This window comes from Centruroides sculpturatus, unplaced genomic scaffold (assembly GCF_000671375.1).
Source record: "Centruroides sculpturatus isolate CEXI.00-Female unplaced genomic scaffold, Cexi_2.0 scaffold415, whole genome shotgun sequence".
In the NCBI taxonomy this organism is placed as follows: domain Eukaryota; kingdom Metazoa; phylum Arthropoda; class Arachnida; order Scorpiones; family Buthidae; genus Centruroides; species Centruroides sculpturatus.
In genome coordinates this window covers 33607-61361 of record NW_019384825.1, presented here as the reverse complement: position 1 = coordinate 61361, position 27755 = coordinate 33607, and the positions used below count along the sequence as shown (strand labels likewise).

The 27755-nt window shown below is 28.4% G+C and overlaps 1 protein-coding gene across 1 annotated transcript in view; it reads left to right on the top strand.

Annotated features, from left to right (window-relative positions):
- The window catches only part of LOC111630013 (E3 ubiquitin-protein ligase TRIP12-like), a 189689-nt gene that overhangs the window by 129664 nt on the left and 32270 nt on the right, over positions 1–27755 (top strand). The window contains exons 19-35 of the mRNA XM_023374005.1: positions 3158–3276; positions 3344–3683; positions 3753–4234; positions 4365–4474; positions 4734–4931; positions 5005–5196; positions 17888–18019; positions 18094–18153; positions 18239–18447; positions 18512–18672; positions 18767–18918; positions 19049–19191; positions 19446–19599; positions 19693–19791; positions 20270–20384; positions 23719–23778; positions 24943–25079. Coding sequence (XP_023229773.1) covers positions 3158–3276; positions 3344–3683; positions 3753–4234; positions 4365–4474; positions 4734–4931; positions 5005–5196; positions 17888–18019; positions 18094–18153; positions 18239–18447; positions 18512–18672; positions 18767–18918; positions 19049–19191; positions 19446–19599; positions 19693–19791; positions 20270–20384; positions 23719–23778; positions 24943–25079 — 2863 coding nt within the window. The remainder of the gene's footprint in view (positions 1–3157; positions 3277–3343; positions 3684–3752; positions 4235–4364; positions 4475–4733; positions 4932–5004; positions 5197–17887; positions 18020–18093; positions 18154–18238; positions 18448–18511; positions 18673–18766; positions 18919–19048; positions 19192–19445; positions 19600–19692; positions 19792–20269; positions 20385–23718; positions 23779–24942; positions 25080–27755) is intronic.

The window sequence follows — 27755 nt, the reverse complement described above, 5'->3', positions numbered from 1 at the left end:
GTACCATTTAAGTGACAATAATTTATTTTTTGCACTTTTTTCTTTTTTTGATTACTTCATGAACTCCTGCTCTCAGGTTATAAAGGATAATTGTGAAGGGTTCAAAAAAATTAAAATATTATGAAAATATATTCTATTGATATTACATTATTAGGAATTATCTTGCATTTATAATTTTGCCTAAGGCAATGTTTTAAAAGTTGCAAAATGTTTTCAAATATCAGTTGATACTATATAATGTGGGCTTGGTCTGATCTACTTTTGCTCTTTGATAGAACTCATTCATCACTGATTGCAAAGAGTACCCAATGTAACTGATGCTTAATTAATTAATTTCTTATTAAAAAGTATTAATAGTTTTCTTTTAATTTGTTCTTAGCAATATATGCATTTATTTTGCAGTTTGTCCAATTTTCATTTTTATCTACAAATTCAGAAGTTGAGAATCTTACATGATCAATATGCTGCACATGCAAAATTACAATACTTTGACTCACAAATTTACTTGCATAATTAAGACTCCTTGGATGTCAATTTTGATCTACACTAAATGATTTCTGTTTTATATTAAATGAAGTAATAAGATTATTATATTAGCTTTCAATAAACTGACAAAACTGTTTGATTGGTTTATTGAATTTATATAAAATGTATGTAAAATGCAGTTTTAACATATTTGATGATGAAATTTTTATTTGTTGCCTGTGATGCCATGTTGAATTTTCGTTGATGTTAAGCCTAAATTTTTTTTTAATAATAATCGTGTTTACTGTATTGTAAAATATTATTTTTTTATGTTTCACAAACAAAATAAATATATTGAATAATATAGAACCAAAAAAAATTATATTCTAAAAGTTTGTGTTAATATAAAAATTGTGGCGTATAGCAACATCTAGTATCAAAAATGTTCCAATGTAAACATGAAAATATTTGGGATTGCAAGCAGGTCGAGGTCAACATGTGTTTTCAGGAACAATGTAGGACAGGTTAATGTTAAGTTTGATATAGATGATATATATTGCTATATTTTTTTCATGTTAAAATAAATTATTTTATTTTTCACAAATTTACATTATACAGTGGAACCTCGGTCTACGTCTGCTTTAGAATACGTCAAATTCGGAATATGTCCTGTTTGGACAAAACAAATTTTGTTCGGTATACGACTTAATTATACGCGCCATCTATGAACAACTGTCGGTGTACTAGACCAGACTAGACATTCGCGGTGCCACAGTTTATAACTTTGTTAGATTTCTTCTCATTTTAATTTGTAAGTAAAATTTTATTATGAATTGCAAGAAGGCAAATGAAAAGTAACAGAAAACTAAAAAAAATTACTAGAATTACAATGGAACTGAAAAAAGAAATTGTTGAGAAATATGAAGGTGGCATGCGTGTTTGAGATTTAACTGTTGCATACCTTATTTTGAGAACGACGATATTGACAATCGTGAAAAATAAAGACATTATTAAATCTGCTNCAGTTTCCTACTCCAACTGTTCGAACAGAACTGCTCACGGAAAACACACGAAATGTGTGTCATCGTGTAAGAATTGGATGGGGAGATTCACGTCGCGACATGCTTCTACGCACGCAGACACGTAATTGACAGGACCTTGACAGGAGGTGCGGTATCCTCCTTCTCGGTATCATTGCGTTAGTACAGTGCAGTTTGAAACATTTTTGAGGCCCAGCCCAATAGTTTTAAAGGCATTTTACAGATATAGAACCAAAAAAAATTATATACTAAAAGTTTGTGTTAATATAAAAATTGTGGCGTATAGCAACATCTAGTATCAAAAATGTTCCAATGTAAACATGAAAATATATTGAATAATATAGAACCAAAAAAAATTATATTCTAAAAGTTTGTGTTAATATAAAAATTGTGGCGTATAGCAACATCTAGTATCAAAAATGTTCCAATGTAAACATGAAAATATTTGGGATTGCAAGCAGGTCGAGGTCAACATGTGTTTTCAGGAACAATGTAGGACAGGTTAATGTTAAGTTTGATATAGATGATATATATTGCTATATTTTTTTCATGTTAAAATAAATTATTTTATTTTTCACAAATTTACATTATACAGTGGAACCTCGGTCTACGTCTGCTTTAGAATACGTCAAATTCGGAATATGTCCTGTTTGGACAAAACAAATTTTGTTCGGTATACGACTTAATTATACGCGCCATCTATGAACAACTGTCGGTGTACTAGACCAGACTAGACATTCGCGGTGCCACAGTTTATAACTTTGTTAGATTTCTTCTCATTTTAATTTGTAAGTAAAATTTTATTATGAATTGCAAGAAGGCAAATGAAAAGTAACAGAAAACTAAAAAAAATTACTAGAATTACAATGGAACTGAAAAAAGAAATTGTTGAGAAATATGAAGGTGGCATGCGTGTTTGAGATTTAACTGTTGCATACCTTATTTTGAGAACGACGATATTGACAATCGTGAAAAATAAAGACATTATTAAATCTGCTAACGTTGCGAAAGGGGTTAAATCAATTTCTAAACAGAGATCGAAGACATTAAATCATGTTGAGAAATTGCTTTTGCTTTGGATAACTGAAAAACAGTGTGCTAGAGACACCGTATCAGAAGCAATTATTTGCGAGAAAGCTACAAAAATACATGCTGATCTCATGAAAAATCAAGCAGGAACTAGCCAGGAAAGCGAGGTGTTTAAAGCCAGCCATTTTTTTTTTTACATGAGAACGAATTAATCATTTTTACATTACTTCTTATGGGAAAGATTGATTCAGTATATGTCCTATTCGGTATAAGTCCAACAATCAGGAACGGATTAAGGTCGTATACCGAGGTTCCACTGTACTATAGTTGTTTGTTTAATTTGTCAAAATTTCAATATTTATTATGACTGACATGAAAATAAATTGTAAATTTTTATTTAGGTATTGCTTCCTTAAAATATACAATAGCATTCTTATACATTATGTTAATTATTAATTAAACTAGTTAAGATTGATGATTAAATCAATCTCTATTGCTGTATTTAACTTATAAATTATTTGTTAACTTATAAATTACAAATTATTTACAGTAAATTGTAAATAACTTATGTTTAAAGATTTTCACTTATTTACTCATTTTAAGACAAAATTATTTAATTTTAGTCATGTAGCAGCAATGCTTTCATCTCAAGATTTGCGTGTTGTAGTGGCAGCACTACAAATGGCTGACATTTTGATGCAAAAACTTCCAGATATTTTTGGTATTTATTTTCGAAGAGAAGGTAAGTAACGTTTTCTTTAAATATTTGGTTTCTTAAATAAGTGATATTAAAATTTAAAAATATACAGGAGTAATGCATCAAATAAAATGGTTAGCAAGACTTGATTCAACAGACACATCATTAAAAGAAGTTAGTGTGGTTGACAATTCTCCTCCAAGTTTTTCTTCACTGCCAACTCTTCTTTCAACCAACATTTCTCCATGTGATAGTAAACGCTCCTTGAATACAAATTCTTTGCTTCTTTCTAATAGTGACTTAGTTAGTGATAATTCAATTCATTTTGCGGGAACAGCATTGTGGGGATCATCTACTTCTGTTACTTCTGCTTCTGGGAACAACATTGTTGGAAATACAACTGCAGCATCATCATCTGGTGATGATGATCACAGCTCAATAGTAGGACAAATGTAAGTTCTTTTAAATTGATGTACTAAACAATGTTAAATTTTTTTAAAAAATTTTGCTAATTTTAATAGGAGATTAAGTGATGTTTTAAAACGAAAAAGAACGCCCAAAAGAGGTAATGCAACTAGCCGAAAAGTAAGAACTGAAGAAGGTGGGAGAGATTCGTTTGGTTGTACAATAGGCATAAGAGGATCTGCCAGGGGTTTATTGGATAATCATATTAACCCAGTTTTGGGAACTTCTGTGTTGGCACTCTCAGCTTCTTCTCCAAGTACCTGCCACACTATTGGAACTACAAGTCCAGTTTTAAATTCTGTCCCAAGCAGTTGTTCAGTTCCAAATAATTCCAGTCGTGGGAAATTCAGTACAACTGCAGCTAAAACTACATCATTACTTGCAAATTTAAATCCTGCACGTTGGGGAAGATGGGGTAGTAATTCTCCTGTATCTGGAAGATCTCCTTCACAAGATTCGACAATACTTCAGAAAACTCCAAGTTGTAGTAGTTCATCTGGCAATAAAGAAAAAATTAGGAATTGGATTAGAGAACAGGGTATGTCATTTTTAGAAACTTCTAATTTAAAGAAAATTAATTTATAACTATGTTATAAGTTAAATAAATACAATTCATATTAAAGAATTTTTAATTAATATAAAATTTTTAATACTTTATTTTTTCACAGCTCAAAAATTTGAAGATAATTATTTCAATATTGAACATCAAGGAAATGCCCATCCTGCTATGAATGTACTTAATAGATTAACTACAGCACTTGGCCAGCTAGAAACTATGGTAAATGTTTAAAAGTTTATTCTATTTTATTGACATTATGTTACTTTAAAAATTTTGTTCAAAGTGAAATGGCCTAAAATATTCTAAAATTGAAGCTAATAGAATAATAGAAATAAATTTTTTTGTTTTTTTTTATACTTTGACATTTCTGCATATATTGTAACTTAAAATCATTTTTAAAAATGCAGTTACATTTTTACTCTTTTCTTCTTACACACAACTACAAAATTTATATAAAATAACATTTTTTACTTCATAGACTGATGGTGGATTGAAAGCATTAGAAGAAATCAGAGCTGTAGTGGTTGAAAGTGACATATCATCATTTGAAGTTATACACAGTGGACTAGTGAAGAAATTGTTACATTTTTTGACTACAGCTAATGGCAGTGGATTTGGTAGCAGTGTAAAAGATGATAGACTTAGGATTTTTCTGCATGTATTTATGGGAAGTCCAGTAAGTTAAGTTAAAAGTCATGAGTTATGTAATTGTATTAAATAAATATTAATACTTTTAATTTTTTTATTAGTTATTTAAATTATCCACTTGTGAACCAGAACATTTAGATACGACTCCTCTGTCAATGCTAGTGGCTAAATTAAATGCATGTATCAGTCAGTTGGAACAGTTTGCTGTTAAGGTTCATGATCTTCCAGGTGCAGGCACTGGCAGTACTCGAGGAACTAGTGCTCTAAAATTTTTTAATACACATCAGTTGAAGGTAAATACAATTTTTGTAATATAAAAATGTTAGTTTTTCTTCAAAATTTTTACATAATTTTTCATCCTTTTCCCCTCTTCATATTATATGAAGCCAAACTGAAACTATAGGATTTGGGTTACATTATTAATAATTACACTTTAATTCAGAAATCTGAAAATTTTATAAAAGCTAATATCAATTTTACAGTTGTCAGTGAATGTATGTATATGATATGTCTAGAGATTTTTTTTATTTGGAATTCCAACTGCATTTAACAAAATACTATCATAATTTATTAATTAGAGTAAAATAGTTTGAATGTAATTTTTAATACTCGATTTACGTATTTACATATTTTTGATGATCTCAAATTCACTATTTTCTTTGTTTTAAATGCACTTGAACATTATGAATAAGCTTAGTCACAATAATCAAAAGATTCTGTTAATGATTTGTAGTGCAAATTATTATCATTTTCATTAAAAAATTATAGTAAAAATTAGAAAATGCATATATTTTGGTTTTATCAAATTCTGATACCATTAGCCCAAACAGCTTAAATGTTTAATCACTAATTGTTTTTTCCTGTTTTGCCATTTACATTCCTTTTCAGATAGGCTCAAATTGGTTGTTAGGCTGGCAGGTAGGAAGTTTTAATTTTTCTCATTTCTTTAACTATTGATTTAAAATAATTTTTACTCTCATATTTTATTGCCATTTCTGTATTGTTTTTTAATTTGTCATCATTCTGTTTATTTTAAATTTTAAACTGTTTTTATTTGGAAAAATAATTAAAATTTATGATTCATTTTGTACAAGAGATAAGCATTGCAATAGACAGTGAAATTATTTTATGCACAGTAGATGTTGCAACTAACATTGTCAGATAATCTTTAAGAAAAACTATAAACTTTAAAATTAGCAAAATCTGCAAAGTAGCCCGATGTTTAACACCAGTAAAGTAAAAAGTCTTAAGTTTTGAAAGTGATAAAACAGTTTCCAACATTGTGTAAAAAGTAAATGCTATTTATAATTTTTTTCCACAACTACAAAATCAGTTGCTTGATTGCTTTTTTTTTTTCTTTTCTTTTGTGGGTGAAGTTTGACTTTAAGAGAACAAAGATGGAAATTTGTCATTTAGTTAATGTTCAATAGATTACTAAAGCCAAATTAATCTCTCCCTTTATTCCATACTGATGTCCTTTTAAACAGTGCAAGGCAAACATGTATTAAAGACTTAGTTTATAAAATTTTTACCTTTTTGAGAAAATTCAAAGAAAAACTTTTGTTTGTACTAAGAAAGAAATTTTTCTGTGGATAGTATTGTTAATTTGTTTAAAATGGAATTTCATTTAAAAAGAAAAAAATATTCTGGCAGATTCCATCTATTGAAGAATTGGTAAATTACTTATAATAAAATTAATTTGCACTACTTGTGTCCTTGTTAAGAAGGTTTGGTTGTTTTTACTAAATAGGTTATGGGGTGTGATCAAAAAGAAACAGATTTGGTCTAAAAAGATTTTGATTGATTTTATTTGGTTATGGCAACATGTGAGCAATCTGCTGATGTCTTTTAAGGAAAACTGGCCCCTATTTAGGTGTTACTAACATGAAGAAAATGCCATGTGGCCACCTCATTGGTGAGGAGCAAATCCACGACTAGCTACCAGTGTTTAGTGGTTTTATTCACTCTGACACTGGTGGGTGTAAAGATTTTGATATTTGACTAATCTACATCTGACTACTATCCCCTTTAAGGTAGTCCTCCCCTGCATTTAAACAGTAATCCCATGACTTCTGCCAAACCTCGAGCACTTTGGAAGTCATTATTTCAAATTCCAAATAATCTATTGTGATCTTGGTTGGATTTCCTTGCCCATATTAAAATGCCACCTCTTGCTTTGTCAATTTCAAAAACAAATAATTTAGAGAACTATATTCAGCAAGTAAGGAGATGGGGTAAACTCATGCCATTTTTTGCTAAAAATGTTCATGGATTGAATGCTGAGTGTATGGGAGCATCATATTGATGGAGCATGTTTAGTTGCACTAAAGTTCATCTTTTATGACAAACATCCTTATGCAATTGTCTTAAAATGCCAGAGTAAAACTAAATTTACTGTCTGACTGGAAGCAAATTACTGGGTTTACAATTTTCTTGTGACTGAAAAAATGGTCAGCATGCTCTTTGTTACACTCCTGACTTACCTTGCTGCCTTTTGCTTTAGATTGTGGTCCTATCCATGGCTTAGTTGCCACAGACCTTCAAAGTAATTTAAGTGTCTCTGTGACAGATTTTCCAAGATTTTAATGCAAAATTTAACATTTGTTCTTTGTTCAGTTTTTTAGTATGTACTCAAATCACAGCATGACTTTACAAAATTAACCATTTTTTTAATTTATTTAATTTAAAATATATGCTTTCCACCTCAAATTGGTACTGTAGTGTCTTGCCCCTCTACATCATACTTTTCTGTTAGCAATGGATTCCTATCAGCTATTCAAGAATATCTAACTGCTTTCAGGAGAAAAGTTTTGAATTGAGGTGATGTGACTTCCAGTTTGCATTGGAAGTTCTTATATAGTTAATCAATGTCTCCTGCCCCTAAGCTTTCTATATCTGGTCTTGACTTTCATGTATCTAACTCCATTCTCAGGACAGATGGACAACAGTGGGAATTTATAGGTCTATAATTTTTTCAAATTGCAGTCCAATCATATTAATAAGTACAGTAGAACGTCGATTATCCGAAACGTCAATTATCCGAAAGAATTCCAGTTGGCAAATTTAAATTTTTGCCAGTGCTGTGGCGCTGCAATCTTTGGCTATGTTTTGGGCTACTCAAATATTTTACGTTTTTGATACTAAATTAACTTCTGAAGTATAATTTTTTATTGTTTTTATATTTTTCAATATATTTATTTTGTTCGTACAAAATAAAAAAAAAAATTTTTTTTAACGATACAATAGTCTTCATTAGGCTTAACATCGACGAAAATTCAACGCAAAGCAACACGCAACAGAGAAAAATTTCAACATGGGATAGGTTAATATATTTTTTCGTACATAATCGGTTATCCGAAATATCGATTTTCCGAACAACCCCAGTCCCCAATTGATTCAGATAATTGACGCTCTACTGTATTCTAGTCTTAGACTCAATACCACTGTGGCAGATTGATGCTCAAATGTGTAAAGCAGCAATCCTTAGTGGCTTGAAGACTACTTCACACTATTATTGAACAGCAGAGGAGTTTGGTTCTTTTTGATTGCACAATGTATTTCAAACTAAATATATCTATTATGACGACTTTAGTAATCTTTATTCTGCAATTTCCTACTATGAGTTGCATATCACAAAAGCATTTGGCCAAACTACTACTGATGTTCTGTATAATAGGATATATTTTAATGCTAATAATTATTTTAGAATTTGCACTTATACAGGCAAACCTTGCTTAACATGACTTTCAATATATGTAATAATCAGTTAATGTAAATTTTTTACAATAGCTGAATTTTTTTATAATTTGAGAGGGAAAAAGTATAAACTATGGAATCTGAGAGGGCACTAGTGTCACTGTGAGTGATATGTGCATTATAGGATTGCAAACAAGAAGAGAATTTACAACTAAAAGATTAACCATAAAGTTTGAACTTGATTTTGATCACACATGCCAAGAAATTTGGTTTGATGCAGATCCTCACATGGAAAGAAATGCAGAAGTATGGAGAAATCTTGATAAGGCAATCCCACCTATCACAAGGATCTGTCCATAAATTATATAACACAGTTTGGGTGGATATACAAGTAGTTATTATGATGCATTACAAGAGAGTGAGAGTATTTTCAAAAATGTTATGTAATACTTGGGTCTTTAGATTGACTGGTGGTGTTTAACTGTATAGGGATTTAGTTATTGTAACTTCTTGCCAAAGAGCAACATGATGTGTTGTTTATTATTCCATAGTACAGTTAAGGGTTGATCAAGGATTGTGTTATGTAATTTTGGGGGTGGGAATATGAGACAGCTTTATGGAGTGTTACAGGTGGTGGTAATTGAAAAGTATAAAAAATAGTGTTGCATAATTTATGGATGATGCCAAATTGTATGAGGAAATGAAAAAAGGTTAGCACTATTCAAACATTATTTAGCTACTACTTTTTTAAATATTTAAATAAAATATATTTATGCATGAAATAGGTATTTACACAATTATTTATTATTAATTTTAATGGCTATATCCTAATATAACTTATATTTATATAAAAAAATTTAGGTATATTGATGAATAACTGTAATTATTCCTATTGTTTATTATATTGAATTAGCATGACTTCATGTAATGCACATTAATGACTGGATTAATTAATTTAAGATTTTCTTGTACAGTGGTACCTCAGTATGTGTCTGCTTTAGAATATGTCCTGTTTGGACGAAACAAATTTTGCTCGGTGTACGACTTTTGTTCAGTATACGACTTAATTCAATTATGTGGTATCTATGAACAAGTAGCACTATCGGTGTACTAGACCAGACTAGACGTTCGTAGTGCAATGGTTTATAACTTTATTAAATTTCTTCTGATTTTAATTTTTATTAATCATGAATTGCAAAAGGACAAATGAAAAGCAACAGAAAACTAAAAAAATTTACTAGAATTACAATGGAACTGAAAAAAGAAATTGTTGAGAAATATGAAGGTGGCATGCGTGTTTGAGATTTAACTGTTGCATACCTTATTTTGAGAACGACGATATCAACAATCATGAAAAATAAAGACATTATAAATCTGCTAACGTTGCGAAAAGTGTTAAATCAATTTATGAACAGATATCAAAGACATTAGATCATGTTGAGAAATTGCTATTGCTTTGGAAAACTGAAAAACAGTATATTGCCGACAGCGTATCAGAAACAATTATTTGCGAGAAAGCTAAAAAAGATACATGCTGATCTCATGAAAAATCAAGCAGGAACTAGCCAGGAAAGTAAGATGTTTAAAGCCAGCCATTTTTTTTTTACATGAGAATGGATTAATCATTTTTACATTACTTCTTATGAGAAAGGTTGATTTGGAATATGTCCTATTCGGTATAAGTCCAAACACCAGGAACAAATTAAGGTCGTATACTGAGGTTCCACTGTATATTGTTTTTTTATCTTAAGAAAAATCTATTATTACTAATACTTATCTGTAACAAATTATTAATATATAAAATACTGAAATTTTTTTATTTAGATTAAAATGTTAATTTCTTAAATTTTATTAACTTTTTACTAGCATTTATTGAAATTGAAAATTTGTATTTTAATAGTGAATACATAAACTAAAAAGAACTGTTTAATTTTTCTTATATTATTTGAAATATTTGCTTATTTTTTGATTAATACAATTGAATTAACATTTCAAAATATGTAAAATTCAATCCCAGTTTATTTGTGATTTTTTTTTTAATATAAATTTTGCTCATCAGTTGACAAAATTTTGTCAAATTAATAATATAATGATTTATAAAAGGTTAAATTAATAAATATAATTAGTGAGTTAAATAACTTCAGTTTAGAATGATGTATAAAAAAATGTTCAAAGTAATCTTTTGAATTTCTGTTCTTATAAATAAAACTAGTATATTTTCAATTATTTTATTTCTGAGATTGACATCTCATCTATATTTAAATTTTAGATATAATGTACAGTGGAATGTGGTTAAATCAAAACCAGGATAATTTGAAGTTGCACTTAGTCATTTTCTTTCCCTGACCATTTATCATAGAGATTTGTGTGTTAAATCAAATGGGTTAACTTGAATTTGTTAAACTGGTTAACTCAAATGGGATTTTGATACAGTATTTTCATAAACTCTCTGGAATATGTTATTAAAATAATCAAACACGTTAGTATTTCCAGCAGCGAAGTATTTAATAAAAAATATAACAACATTTTCGACTATTTTTAATAGTCTTCTTCAGTGAAAACAAAAACGAACATAAAATAGAATGCAAGCAATACAACGGTTTAAAAATTTTGAAATTAATCAACAAAATAAAATAAAACGTAAAAACAAAATTAAATAAAGTATTAAGAAAATTAATCATCGTGGTAAAGAGATTTCCATGCGCAGGATAGACTTTCTGCATCTCTATCGTTGATGCATCTTTGTCAATATGGGCCTTGTAAATTTCAAGTTTTTCAATATGTTTAAGTACTTGTTTGTTGGTGGTGGTCCTAATTATGGATGCTTTGTCCCAATGTACATTAATATCTTGATGTTTAGCAAAGACTGCAAGGACGGTACTGTCCAAGTTTTTAGTAATGGAATACTTATGCTCTTTAATTAATTAAGCCTCTGTTTTAAGTCTCATAGTGGCACCAACATAAACAAGATCTGAATTAAAACGGCAGTCACTTAAAGGAATAGATTATACTCCTGTACTATTGTTACGGTTTCCTTTCTTCTTATTATTTTGTAGAATTCTATAAAGCGTAGGATTACGACGATAAATAATTCTTAAATTATTATTGTGAGATAATTTTTTAATCTTTGTAGGAAAGGTTATTAATTAATGTTAGTCTATTGAATAAACTAATCTGAAACATTCTACAAAGCACAGGAACCATGTATAACTAAAAATAAACATTGTGTTTTATGATTATGGGTGGGAGGATGGTGGCTTTTAAACAGCATGTGTAACCTAGATACTGTAACTGCCATTTGAACATTTTTTTTTTCCTCTGACTAGCTGACATAATAAATGGGTTTTTGATTGTATGTAAAAATTTTAATCTTTACAGTAACATTTAAAAAATATAAAGTCATAAATAATGGTATATTTATGATAAATAACAAAAAACTGAATAATTCTAGGCAGGAAGTATTGGAATTAAAACAACATCCTTACTAAACACTTAGGGGTGACTGGCTTAACCATTTAGAAAAACATTTCTCAGCAACTTATTTAACTATTCAGTTAAATTTTGAGTTTCTAGGCAACACAGAAATTTATATTGACACAATTCTACATAATAAAACCTAAAGAAATATTGTATGGATAATTTTTTATGGATCATTAATAAATCAAATCACAAAATCTTGATCTTTAGCCAAACCTCCATAATTCAAAACTTTTAACTGTCTGAATTGACCAATTTTAATTAACCAGGTTCCACTTTATCTTTGTATAGATGTGACTTCAAATTTTCAAATACAGGTATCACCATCAAACACAGTTTCACTCTAACACATTTTTGGAATCCTCCATACAAAATTTCACAATTTTTAAGTGTAAATTTTGTGTAAAAAAAACTGATAGTGCAATTTTTTCTTTCCTTGTCCTAACTTTCTTATCAACTATGTGTTGTCATTGCTTTCAGACTTTAGTCCTTAAGACTGTCACTGTGTTTTCTTTCTATAGATTAATCTTTGTATTTAGTAAAGTTTTTTCAACTGTAGGTAAGTAATCATTCATAAAAATGACAAACAAAATACAGTGGTATTTAGATACTCAAACTTTCCCAGCTGGAACAATTTAGTATTTGAGAAATTCTGGAAAAAATTGCTTTGTACTTACTGAACAAACTCAACCTACTAGAACAAATTATCAATTAATAACATATTTTTATTTCATCATCCATAGAAAATTATGATAAAACAAAGTGGAAGATAATTCTGATCAAGATAAACAAAAAAGCTGAGATGACAACATTGCTTTGTAAAAATAAAATGCCCTCGTTGAACTAAAATTAATATTAACAGTAGTTTTAATTGTGCTTGCTGGTTAATTATTGATTGGAAATAAATGTTTTTCTGTTACTAACTGAAAAGAATAGTATACTTAGGGTTACGTTCCATTAGTTAACAATAATGTTTTGCATTAGTCTCTTGTTTCATATAGCACAGATTCACATAACATGGCACTTTTTTGGAATGTATCTACCTTGTTATATGAGGGATACCTGTACTTGATATATGAATTCAGTATGATGTGCTGATTTTTTTTAAATTTGAGATGGAATATTTATTACTAAATGAATTATAAATTATTAAATATTAATGATTCTTGATTAAAGAAAAGACTAGATGCAAAATAATGAATTAAAGTAAATTCTTTGGAAAATGGAAGGTGGAGTTTAAAGGAAAAAACAAATATAGATTCACTTAAGTTGGATTAGAAGATGTCACATCTAACACTACAAATTGTTAAAATATTTAGGGGAGAGATATCCTTTTATAATTTAAAAAAAATTGTTTCATTTTACTTAATTCCTTAAGCCTCGAGCAATTTTTGATATTAATGTAATTAAACATAAAAAATACTTAAAACTGAAAAAGAAACAAAAGAAATGCCTTAATTTTGAAGAAAAAGCTTCAAATTTTATTTTCCTTAGTCTCGTCTTTCTGTGAAAGTTGACACTGATGAGTCATTGTTTACACAGCTGGATGACCTTGAGAACAGCTGGTGTTGTATTTCCCAGGACATAGACGTCTCGGGAGGAGAAGGGTTTAAAGTAGGGTGAATACTAACTAGACCTATATTTTTAAAAAATTAAAATTTTTATTGAGATTTCCGACCCCCTCGACTTAATTAAACTTATATATAATAAAATCTATTAATTAAAAAAATTAAACTATCGGAGATTGTTTTTGACATCAGAAACTAGCTTTAAATAACTTTACCGAAGGAAAATCAGTGCACTACAACTTTAGAACGATGAATGAAATTTGATATCAAACTCCATTAAAAAACTATTAAAAAGCAATTAAGCGTGAAGCGTGCGTCATTAAAGGTAAATTAAAATCGCGATAAAATTTTTTCGCGTGGGAAAAAATTTTTGAAAAAATTTGGCGACTTAAAAAGCATTCCAAAAATTCAAAAAAAAATTTCAAAAGTGGCCTTAAGGACCGCATTTTATGTAACACTATGTAACTTGCCCGAGATATCTCGGTTTGGGGCTTAAAACATTATCATCATACAATATTTAATGACTGTAGGTATAAAAATTGATTTAATAATTGCAGTATTATTTTGAGTTTTAGTGTAGTATTTAATACTATTTATTTACATTAATTAAACATGCAAAAACATTTTTGCGCTTTAGCACCTTATTCAAAACAGTAAGAAATTTTACAGACTAAATGAAAATAGTAATATCTGGTCAATTATAACTTTAAAAAAAAATTGGGAAAAGCAGTGCAAATTATTTTAGTCTGACTCTATAAAGCAGAGAATGTAACAAATGAACAGTTATTTATTGTAAAATCATCACAATGCTGGACTGCAATTTTTAATCATACTTTAATTTAAAAAATCATGTGACTTCTGTTCCAAACCAGACATTTCTATATTGTTAATCAAGGCCTTTGGCCCCTAAGTTTTCTATATCTGGTCTTAATTTTCATCTGTTTAACTCCATTCTCTCAAGATTGTCATCCATTTGGCCATCCTCAATCTGAATTTATAGGTTTGCAATTTGAAAATTGCAGTCCAATAAATTATTTCTATAAAAATTAAAAACATTAGTTTTATAATAATTTAGTTTACTTTCATATACAGGTATTCCTGAACTTTTGGTAGTTTTGTTTTAAAACTTTTCATAAGGTGAACATAGAGGTGATGGAGTACAGTTTACAAGCTCCATACATATAAGTCCATATAATATGTAAATATTGTAATCTGTTACTGTGCATATATAGCATAATACAATTCAGTGATACTGTTTAGATGTATTGTACTTTGACAAAAATAATTTTAATTTATATTATATTTAATAAAAATTTTTTATTTATAAATCCCATTGATATTTGAAGAGTATATAACTGAAGATAATTAATTGCATATATATTTTTTTTAATAAGTTTCATGCTACAGGAAATAATTATTGGGAAGCAATTTGAAAAAATTGTAGGCCTATAAATTCTTATTGTCTGTCTGTCTGTCTCCTTAATTTTGAGAACAGTTAAATAGATGAAAGACGAGACCAGATATGGAAACCTTAGGAGCAGGAGACCTTGATTAAATATATGAGGTTGTTTAAAAAATAACCAAATTTTATTTTTTAATTTTTATTCTTCAAGTTAGATTATTGGTCCTTGTCCCCTTCAAAGTGCTCTTCTCCCCTATTCACACTCATATCTTATCAGTATTTCCAGTTTGCAAAGCAGTCCTGGTAAGCTTGTTTCGGACTGTCCTTCAATGCTTGTGACAAATTGGTTTTAATGTCATCACTTGTGTCAAAACTGCATCTACAGCACTGATTTAATTTTAGATACAAGAAAAAATTGCAAGGAGACAGATCTGGTGAGTAGGGAGGCTGGAAAGGACAGTCCTTTCATTTTTGGCACAAAACTGGTGAATTGACAAGGCTGAGTGAGCAGGCACCATTGTCATGGTGAGTTGTCTCACCACAACTCTGGTCTCTTTTTTGTGAATTCTTTCATGCAGTTGTTTCAGAACATCTGCATAGTACTGACAGTTGACTGTTTGACCTTGAGGCAAAAATTCAAAGTGCACAACTCTAGTTTTCTGAACATGAGTGTCATCAGTTAAGGTCAAGGGTCATCTTGATCTAATTGACTACCAGTTTTGAATCAGGTAAACCTTTCTTAACACTGCATACGATCTAGAGCATCATCTCCATAAGCTTGACTCAAAATTTGAAATGTTTCCATAAAAGTTTTCCCCAGTTTGATGCAAAACTTCACATTGAATTGTTGTTTCCATAAGTTGCATATTGCAAAAATTGCTACTAACACTGAAATACTTTTTGCTCAAAAATCAATAACACTGAAACGAAACAAGGTATCAACAATCCAAAAAAAGCTGCTTACTCGGTAAGTTATCACGAACATAGTGCTGTCAACTTCACAACACTAGGACATTCAGTTTTTGCCTAATTCAAAAAGTTTGGTTATTTTTTGAACAGACCTTGTATACGAACTTTTGATGCGAGCCAGAAGTCGTTATTTCAGTTAAAAAAATTTCACTCTGAAAGATGTTGATCAGCATAACTCTATTGTTAAAGGAAAATTATAATGTAGAGGGGCAAGCTACTACTAATTTAAGGTGGTGAGAATGCTTGACATTATGTCACAATAAATAAATACTCAAAAAATTTAAATTTCTTTTTCTACTGAAAGATTTGTATTAGACTTTAAGAATTGAATTAAGAAAAATGCAACTTTAAAAGAACTATAAAATTTTTGTTTTCTTTGTCACAAATATCACTAAAAATTAATATTTTTGCATGATTGTATTTAGTTGTAAATACTATAGTGATTAACACTACATAAATTCATTTTACTTCATGCAGTTTTCACTTTATTGGATAAAATACTTAGTAAAATATTTATCATATGTAATTAGTAGGTTGCTGTTTATTTTGTTGATATTAATTATTCTTAAATAAGGAAGAATTTATAGATGGAGAAATCACACCTAATCGATTTTATGTATGATTTCCCCACCAAAATTTAATCATCTTAAAATAACATTTCAAATTTTTTTGAGTTCGATTTTATGTAATATAATTTGTTTTTTACTTATTATAAATTTGTCAGTTTATAATAATAAAATAGTAAAATTTTACTCAAAAACGTTGAAAAAGTCAGGAATTTTAAGAGCTGAGTAAAAGGAAAACTTTGATAGCTTTCCTGTGACCACCAGGCTTGGTTATTGAATGGCCACAGTATTGCGTGTGCTCACTGAGATTATTTACATTGTAGATGTTAGCAATTATTTTATTTTGTACAATTTTTAGCTTATTTTATTTACATCTAATCCTCCTAATTCTGTCTATGGCTTTTGAAAGAGATGCAAATGTCAATGATATCAAATATAAACACCAATTCAAACACTTAAGTTTTCATCAGTCCAGAGAGATAGAAGGCATATAATTAATAGTCCAGGTTTTATCATTGGTGGTTGTGACATGATCTCAGTTATCCAGTAAAGCCATTAATAAGCAAGTCTTTGGAATCAAGCATGCCAGAAAATGAATAGTCACCCTGTGGTGGTGTTTTCAAAATAAATTCTTTATTTTTAAAGATAAATCTAAATGTACAGTACTTGTTTTCAATTAGGTAATGATGTCATCCTTTTTAACTTTAATATTATGAATTGCATTTGCCTGTTATTTTTAATTCAGATTAATGACACTCTCATATTTATATAAAATAAAATATCTGTTCAATTCAATGCATTTGCAAAAAACTATTAGAGAAAATGGAAAAATAATAGAATTTTTAGGAAAAAGTTTTAAAATTTTTCACCATAAGAGTTTTGATTTGTTTCAAAAATAAATTATTTCCAATTTTTATTTCTAATCTGTAGATATGAGGCAGTTTGATTTCTTTACTACACCACTTTATTAATTACAAGCTTGAATCTACATTATTTTTTAATGCTTGTCTAATTATCATAAATTGGATTTTATAGAGGATTATTGTTTTGATCATGTCATTGTAAAAGATATTTAATCCTTTCATCTTTAGTTTCACTTTGGCATGTTTCTTGTATAATGTAGTTTTGCTTATATTAGTTGTATAAACCACAGACTTAAATGCATTCTAAAATTCAGTAGCAGATGTACTGATATGGCTGTGGTAATGAGAAATATTAATATTACAATGTCTAATTTTCGGTCATTTAAATATTTGACAAACAGGTTGACGAAACAACTAAACATTTATCTCAATCATATTTCCAGTGTAATTTACAACGTCATCCAGCTTGTACTAATCTTCGCCAATGGAGAGGTGGTCCTGTTAAAATTGATCCCTTGGCTCTGGTACAAGCTATAGAAAGATATCTAGTAATTAGAGGATACAGTCGCATTAGGGTAAGAAATATTGTAATCTACTATTTTCTTTAATTTTCTTTTCTTCATTTAATGTTAAAAATATTAATGTTTAGGATGATGACGATGAAGGTAGTGATGATGATAATTCTGATGAAGATATAGATGACACAATGGTAATCATTTTATAAAATTCCATGCGATACTGAAATAATCTTTTTAATGAAATAATAATTGGTAATATATTAATTTGAAACTTAGGCTGCAATGATGATAAATCAAGGACAAGGACGTCACAAATTGCAGTTTTTAATTGGAGAAAATATTCTTCCCTATAACATGACTGTTTATCAAGCTATAAGACAGTATAGTTGTCCTGAAGGCCAGAGTTCAGATGGTCAGGAAACAGATACAGATTCTGAAAATCCTATGGGTTACACCAATATATGGGTTCAGACACACACAATATGGTAAATTTTTTTAAATTTGAGGTGTAGTGATCTAAATTTAATATCACAATTGGTTTTGATTTAGGTATCGCCCTGTTCCTGTCGATGAATCAGATTCCGGACAAAATAGAAGTGGTGCCTTTTCACGCACTCAGACTCCTAACTCTGGTTATTCTAGTCGTCGAAATAAAGGATCAAGTGGTGGAAGAACTTCACCAAAAAAGAAGGGAGATGAATTATGGAATGGTAGTAAAATTTATAGAAAAGATTATTTATTGAATATTACAAATTTATTTATCCTGTGTTTTGTTTTTCTTGGTTTTTTAAAATTTCAATATAGAAGGAATAGTACCTGAAGTCGTATCCCCACTTTCTCAGTTTCTTAGTCCAAATTTACCTGAAAATGTCACAATTCAAGATCCATCTTTAGAAGTAATCACATTGTTGAGAGTTATTTATGCACTCAGTCAACATTGGGGCATGCTTTATGAGGTAGTTTTCATTATAAAAAATTTTTTTATTGATAAATGTATTCAAAATTACTCAGTTTAACTTATAATTAAAATTTATGGTTTTTGATGATTTAATCTATTTTTAATAAGACTATTTTATACATAAATAGATGAGTTCTTGGGGTCCAGCAGTTGTGCAGTCAGAATTTTTAAATAATAAACTTACTGCAAAAGCTAATCGTCAACTTCAGGATCCATTGGCTATAATGACAGGAAATGTTCCTCCATGGTTATCTCAAATAGCTACTGCATGGTATGTAAAATCATAATAAAACTGACTTGCAAACAAAGTAATTGAAAGCAATTATTAATTGCTACTTCAAAATTTCATATCATAAATTTAAAGTAATCATTTTGCTTTTAAATTTTTATTTATTTAATCAATAATAAAATACTAAGTATTTGAGAGTATTGCTTCTAGCTATTTCACACTTCTATGATTTTTTTTTTTTCCTTTCTTTTCTTTTCTTTAATGTATTGTTTAAAATACTTTTTTTTTTCCAACAGTCCTTTCTTATTTCCCTTTGAAACAAGACATTTGTTATTTTATGTCACATCATTTGACAGAGATCGGGCTTTACAACGCCTCTTAGATATGACACCTGAATTGAGTAGTAGTGATAGCAGTGAGAGAGTTACTCCCAGATTAGATCGCAGAAAGGTAATGAAAATTATTTCAGATTTAATTTGTTACTCTAAAATCAATGTTGGTAATTACAAATTTACATGTACCTTGGTAATGTTTTATTTCCAGAGAACTGTTTCCAGAGATGATTTACTAAAACAAGCAGAAGTAGTCATGCAAGATTTAGGAAGTTCACGTGCACTTCTTGAAATACAGTATGAAAGCGAGGTAGATAAATATATATATATATATATAAGCTAAATTGATTATAAAACTAAGAAAGCATAAAACATAATTTGAATTTAATTTTTTTGGAAGTTTTTAAAATTTAAATATACTCTTTATAAGAAATTATAATATAAGAACAACAATAATTTTTAAAAATTTTATTTTTTTCCTATTTGTAAATAAATTTTTGAAGTAATCTAAAATAAAATTGTCTTTTTAGACCAGAAATATAGATCAATTTGATGTAAATTAACCAATTAATGAAAAGAAACAGCTTGTCAAATATAGTTTGTTTATAAAACAATATTACTATGCAGTTCTGATAGTTTTTTTTTTTTTTTTAAATATATCTGATTCATTATACAAAATATTTTTTGAAATAATGCAAATAAAATTTACTAAATTCAATCAAGAGAGTAAAATTTTAAAATAGTTACATCACAGATCTGTTAATAATAATTCAAAAAAATTGTTTTAGGTTGGAACAGGATTGGGACCAACACTTGAATTCTATGCACTTGTATCTAAGGAATTACAACGTGGAGATTTGGATATGTGGCGTGGAGAGCGTGTTACTGTTGATAATACTAAAGGTAAATATCAAATTAAAATCAATACTTTAATAATTTTTAAATACAGTAAAATCTCCATATAATGGACATTCTATTTAATTGAAATATTCTCATTAAGCAAATTTTCTACCAGCTAGAAATACAGGGTTCTACATGTTGAAATATTGTTTGATGAAATAGCACCTAATGGAAGATTTTATAGTTTTCAAAATTATATTATTTAAAGTTCCAGTTTTTTTTTCCAGGAAGAGTATGAGCAAAAGTTTATGCTAATATAATGAATATGTTTTTTTTTTGTTTTGTTTTTCTTGCTTTTGGGAGTCATCAATTGAATGTTGCAAATAAATATGTATCCACATTTTGTAATTGTTTATTGTATCTGTGTCAACTCTTTGTTTAGTAGTCTTTCTAGAAAACCCAGTGTGTGGTTAATTGTTTGGATATTATATCAGGAAAGGAAAATTAAATTTTTATACACTTTGGTATATTAATATAACAGAAATATCAAATGTGTATGTGTTGCATTTAATATTATACTTAGTTGAGAAGTGGTCTTGGGAAAGATGCAACTGGTGATAGAAGGGCAGAATCAATGGTTTCCATGCAATGGATCAGAAATAATTTGAATGTAAAAGGTTAAGTAACCAAAAGAGAGAGATTTTTCTTATTGTGGAAAGTCTCCAGATGTAGAATTAAGAAAAGATCTTACTGGGAACCATGGATGAGGGTATAAAAGAACAGGAGAAGAGAAAAGCTTTCATCAAAAACAGCTATGTTCCAGTTCCTTTTACAGGTTTCTCATTGTTTCAGCTTCTCTTTCTGGCAATCTTTCACATTGATCTAAGGGTGCGACTATGCAGACGCAAATTTAGAGCGAGCAAAAGCTTGCAAGCAATTTAGTTTTCGCAAAGGAAAACCATGCACAAACAAGAAGTGAGAAATAACGCTGGCGAGAGCTAATTTCTGATTCTCACACATATTTGACAGGTTTTGATATTTATCACGTATTGCCTCTTCTCGCCACATATTCTCGCTCACTTGGAAAATTCGCTCGCTTGCGTCTGCATAGTCGCACCCTAAGTGTTGCAAAAATGCTTTTGATTGAAAACAGAAGAAAAGATTGTACTTTAACTTTTTAAAATTTGAAAACTTCTTTCTATATAGCTGGATATAAAATTGTTTTTACCCCTCAGGCTTTGCTTTAGTTATGGGGGAATTTGTAAAGCAAAACCAGTCAAACAACTTTGCTTTCAGCTGATTTCATTTCAAAAGGCAGTTTTGGCCAATTTCATATTTAAAGAGTTAATATACAAATAGTTAAAAAATGAGTAGACTACAAAACATTGTGTACTTACCTTTGTACAGAAGTCATTAATGTTTCATAATTACAAATTAGTGCAATGTACAGTATTTTATTTTGGAACATTTTTGGGTTATAACTTTGTATCACTTATAGTATGATGTCAAAGAAATTTACTTGTCTGATACTCACAAAAAGATTAAAATGCTGAATAGTTTAGATTCTGTATTTAATATGAAAACAATGTGAAAAATGCAGAATTGGTAAACCCTTTGGTTAATATATAGAAAGTACTAGTATACAAAATAAATTATAAACAGTGTATGATAAGTTTGTTGCAATGAGAATAAAAAGCATTCCATTGTCAAGACCCATTTCACAGCAAAAAGCACTGTCTTGCACTCATCAGCAAAGTTTGACAAATTTTAAGGCTAGAATGGCTAGAAAAATTTGGAAATAAATATCAGATTCTTTTTAAAAAGTTATATAGATAAAGCTAGGTACTGATCCGGAAATTGTGATAGCCTTGAAAGATCTAAAGCAAATTCTTTAGATATGATCCCTATGATTTATTCAATTATGGCAAGATGATTTTTTGTTTTTTCTTTTAGATGACCAACAAAGTCCTTGTGCTATATACACACTGTTTATGACAAAAGATTGACACTTTTTCTATGTTGCAATATAAATAGTGAATGAGAAACTATTAGTCATAGGAAAAACTAAACTAACCAGGTATTTTGACAAAATAACCGTTCATCCAATAATACAAGAATTTAATACAAATGCCTTGACAGCTGCAATGATGAAATGGCTGCATAATTTCAATAGGAAAATGCAAAAAGAAAATAGAAATGTTCTTTTATTTCTGAACAGTGCTGTATGCCATTTCCACATCATGCTTACTGCCATTAAATTGGAAGTTTTTCTGAGCAACACTGTTTTAGTTCTTTAGATCAAAAGATCATACATATATGCTCATCACTGATAGTTGATGATTCAGGCATTGCTGAATGTGAAAACTTGAATAACAGTTCGGAGGCATCTAAAATGTTTTCAGTTATTGAATCCTGTTGAGAAACTGATAGCATTGTTCAAGCTAATAGAAAAATATTCAGTTTAAAAATGCTTTGAAAGGGTTGGATGTAAAAGTTAAAACTGTTGAATCCAACACTATGACTTTTAGTCTAGCAACAACTTCAAGTCATTCTGGAAGAGATAGAAGAAAACATAAATGCTGAAGATTGTTTTATTTTTGTGATTATCATCAAAACTGAATAAAACAGAAATACAGCTCTGTTTGAGCAAGCATTCACAATAAAATGAAGATGTTGACATTCTGGCAGCCTTGAACAAAAAACAGAAATTGTCATTTTCTAGCTTTTTCATTAAAAAATGTAAAGAAATTTTTCATTCAGAAAGGCTTGGAACATTCATCCAGTGCATTACAAGAAGAAACTGAGGGCACTGAAAGAGATCTTGAAGCAAAAGCTGCTAAGAACAAATAAATGGATGATTTCCACTTCATAAAATGCCTCAAAGGGCATGATATCATTGGAATGAGAGGATGCTGAATTACAGTACAGCTTAGTTTCCTAAATATAATTTTGTGTAAATTTTAAAACTACTGGAGCTGATGAAAGATGATGGTGAGACAATTGAATTTCCATTTAGGAATTTTGATTGTATTAAATGGAAATTTCCCTGTATCTAAGTCTTTTACTCCCAAGAATTTGTTATATAGAGATTTTACTGTACTTCAGAAAATTATGAAAATTTATTTTAATTTGTTAATTTTTATTCTGATTTTATGTAAATACTCTGCCTTAAATGTTATAAATGTAAATATTTTCAACATAGGGAAAAAATTTATTAGAAGTCTTAGTTACAATTGTTCAAGGAAATATTTTCTACTTAACCTGGAATAATGAGTGTGTTCTTATTTTATTGACATTAAAATAATTAAAAGTATTTAATAGATAAATTATGTAGGGTTGATCTTTCATTAAAAGTCTTTATTGGTGTGAATTAGACATTGAGAAATAATTATTACAGCAAAACCTCAGTTATCCGAGCCCCGATTAACCGATGTTCTGCATTATCCAAGGCTATCCTGTAAGTGAATACACTATTTTTCTTACACTGTAATTCATAAGACATTTTTAAAACAATAAAATATATTAAAAATTGATTTTCTGTTACTTTTTATCATTTAAGTTAGATAAATCTTTTATATTCATAATTTTTATTCCAAAAAGGCCATGGTCATCCATTTTAACTGTTTTTGATTATCCAGGGTAGCATCAGTCTACAATACCTCAGATAATTGGAGTTCTGCTGTATTATATTTGTGGGAAATATCTAATTTTGTTTTTCAAAAACAATGACCTTAATCAGATAAATATTAATTTGTCTTACTAATCTGTAAACTAAAAATATATATTATAATTTACTTCACTACTAATACATAATACTCTTCAAAACCATGAGTAATTTTTAATTTGTAAGTGCATTTCTCAATTAAAATATTTCAATTTTAGTACATTTTATGTAAATTTTTTGAAGTCATTCTGTGCATCTTATGTAAATAGTTTCTGAATCTTTTTTAATTAACATTTTATAACTGCTAATTAGAACATTTAACCTATTCAATGTTGAAATTTTTACTTGTTGCCTGTGACGCCATGTTGAATTTTCATCGATGTTAAGCCTAAATTTTTTTTAAAATAATAATCGTGTTTACTGTATTGTAAAAAATTATTTTTTTATGTTTTACAAAAAAATATATATATTAAATAATATAAAAACAAAAAAAATTTTATTTTAAAAGTTTGTTTTAATATAAAAATTGTGACGCAAAGCGACATATAGTATCAAAAACATTCCGATGTAAACACGGAAATATTTGGGATCGCCTACACAGGTCAATGAGGTCAACATAAATATTTTCGGGATCAATGTAGGACATTAATGTGTAATATTTTTAAAAAGTAATATCTTTATAGTAGAATTCAAATCAGTAAGTTGAAATCATTTCATTATAATCTAATGTTTTTGAAAATTTAAATAGACTAAGTTGTTTCACAGCATATTACAAAGGTCTGTATATATTAATGATGATTATAATACTTTGTAGAAGTGAGGTATTAAAAAAAATTTATATAGTGTGTATTGATGATGATCTTTTATATTATATTATAGAATTTTAATGATATTATTAAAACAACAATTATTAATGTGTGTTTTTGAATTAATTAGTAATTAAAGAACAAATTACAGATTACATTCACTCCCTTTGCGGTCTGTTTCCGCTTCCCCTGGGTCGCAGTGCCAAAGTTGGTCATGTAACAAAAGTTAAAAGTAAATTTAAATTATTGGGAAAATTTATTGCTAAAGCTTTAATGGATTCCAGAATGGTAAGTCTTTCCGAGTATTCATATTTGTGTTGTTTTATTATTTACTTTTTCAAATAAGTCTGTTTTTAAAAAGTAAGACACTATTTTTTGAAAAAATGATTTAATTAGTATAGTAAAACCTGTCTAAAATGGATTCTCCATGAATGGAAAACGTCTTTTTGAATGGTATAGTTTTGCAACTCGTAGTATTTTACCTAGCAATCTGTAACAGGAAAATGGAAGACTTTTTAGAAACAAATTGTATAACAACCTGAGTAAAACAAAATTTTTATGTAACAACTAAATTCTAAATCATAATTAATACTGTAACTTGCAGACTTTAATAATGGTCAATGTCTTTGATAAACTATAATTGTTTGACTATAAATCAATTTTTTTTTATTTTTTTAAGATTGTAGTTTTGTTATCTGAAAAATAGTATGACAATACTGCTCTTTCTCTTGTCTGTTTAAAGAGTTAACTCACCTGTAACAAATATTTAAAATCTCATGATATTTTCAGGGTAAAATCATGTGTTAAAATCCAGAAAAAATAGTTACTGAAATAAAATTAATTCAATGTTTCTAATTTTTCACAAATAAAAGCTATTACATGGCAACTTCATTTTAGAATGAAATACTTTTTTCCTTCATATTAATTAAAGAAAAGAAGCAGTCAGTGTTACTTAACAAAATTTTTAGAACTAGCCAAAGTTCAGTTTTTCTTAGATATTATAAGCAGGGTTCCTACGCACCTGGAAAGTCTGGGATTTTCATTAGTGTTTAGAAAGTCGAGGAATTTGTTAAAAATTGTGAAAAAAATCAGGGAATTTATTTTCTTGATTGCCTTGTTGATTTTGTTTGCTGACAGTATGGCTGACCAAATGTAGCTGTCTGCAAATAGCAAGAAGTATTGTGGTACACTACAGTGTAACTTATGAAAAGGGATTGCAGAATATTTTTAGAATCCAAAATTTCACCCAAGCATACACAAAATTTCCCCAAAATTATAGTACACAAAATATACAAGCATACAACAATATCAATTGTTATTTTTAAATTTTAAAATACTTTCAGACTTTAAAACTGCTGTGTTAATTATGCAGTATTATAGGTTTGAGAGAAAAATCAAATACTCTTAATAATCTAACATTGATCAAAAAAAATTTTGAAATATTTTAACTCTCTCTCAATTTACACTTTCAATCTGAGGGCATGTGTTAGATGGGAAAAAATTATAGCAAAGAACCAAAAATGATAAATAACTTAAATAATACTATTTGAGTTAATATTATTATTTTTTCATTTTAATAATTTTGATCTCATAACAAAAACAATTTCTTATTTCTGAAACTTTTTTTTCTCAGTTTATTAATATTTTATAAAGTTTGGAAAATTTATTAAAAGGACAAATTTAATAAATTTATACTTTTGTACATGGATTATACAGAATTTTTTAAATAATTAATGGCTTTTTTTTTCAAAGCCATGAAGTTTTACAGTTATGGTTTAATAGCAGGATAAATTATTTTTATTTAATAAGACATTTTAGTTTTATATAGAGAAGACATGCCATAATTCTGTATTTTTTATTTTACTCATTCATTAATTATAAAAAATATATAACTGTTAATTAGCAAAAATAACCAGTTAAAAAATTGGAAAAGCAATAGTTATGTGCATAGTAAGTCAATTGATGTTTTATTTTGTTAATGCATAATATCATAAGGGATGTGAGGGTCAGGGAAAGTCATAAAATTTAAAACAAAATTTTGAGTAGGAACCCTGTATAAGAATAATTTTTAAATAAAAGTTTACAATTTTTATTTTTTAAATATTTTCGGATCTTGATTAGTCTAGATTCTGACTAGATCATGTGTGTTCAAGAACAAGGTAATTAAAACATTTCATAAGTATTGAATTTTTTTTACTCTGAATTCCATATAAACTTTTATAAGTTATATATAAGAGAAGCAGTTATAAGTTGTATAAAGTTTCTCTTGTCAATTTTTTTTCTTACTAAAATTACCCACTAAAGCAGAAAATTTTGGCTTCTACCATTGTATTCCACTTTAGACAAATTTTATTATATTTGTTTAGATGAATTTTTTCATGGTTAGGTTGGGTTTTTTGGCATGAGCCATGTTGCACCATATCTAATGGTGTAAGTAAATCAATAAATATAGACTATTTAAATGTACAGAAATACAACAAAAAACAAAACAAGTAGAACCTCTACAAAGGATTAAACAATAACAAGATGTAAAAAAATATAACTGCTTTGATTATTTAACACAGGGGTGTCCAACCTTTCTGTTTCTCTGGGCCACATTGGAAGAAGTCATAAAATTCTGGGCCACAAGTATATCGTGGCCCAATCCGTAAATATACTTGTATATTTAAGGATCTACATGCCTAGATTATAGTAATAAGTATTAAAACTTTATCACGAAAATAGATATTTTAAAAAATTACTTCTACAGACACTTTTAATTTCTACTTATAAATAGATAAATTTATTTATTATAAAGGAAAAAAACAAAAATTTATTTGAAAAACACAAATATTTGTTTTATTTGGGTTTTTAATTAAAAAAAACGAAACACAGTTCTAAAGTGCATTTTTATTCAACAAATATATTTATAAATAATATGTAGGCCAAAATTGTAGCCAATGACCCAAATGATATTTTTTACGC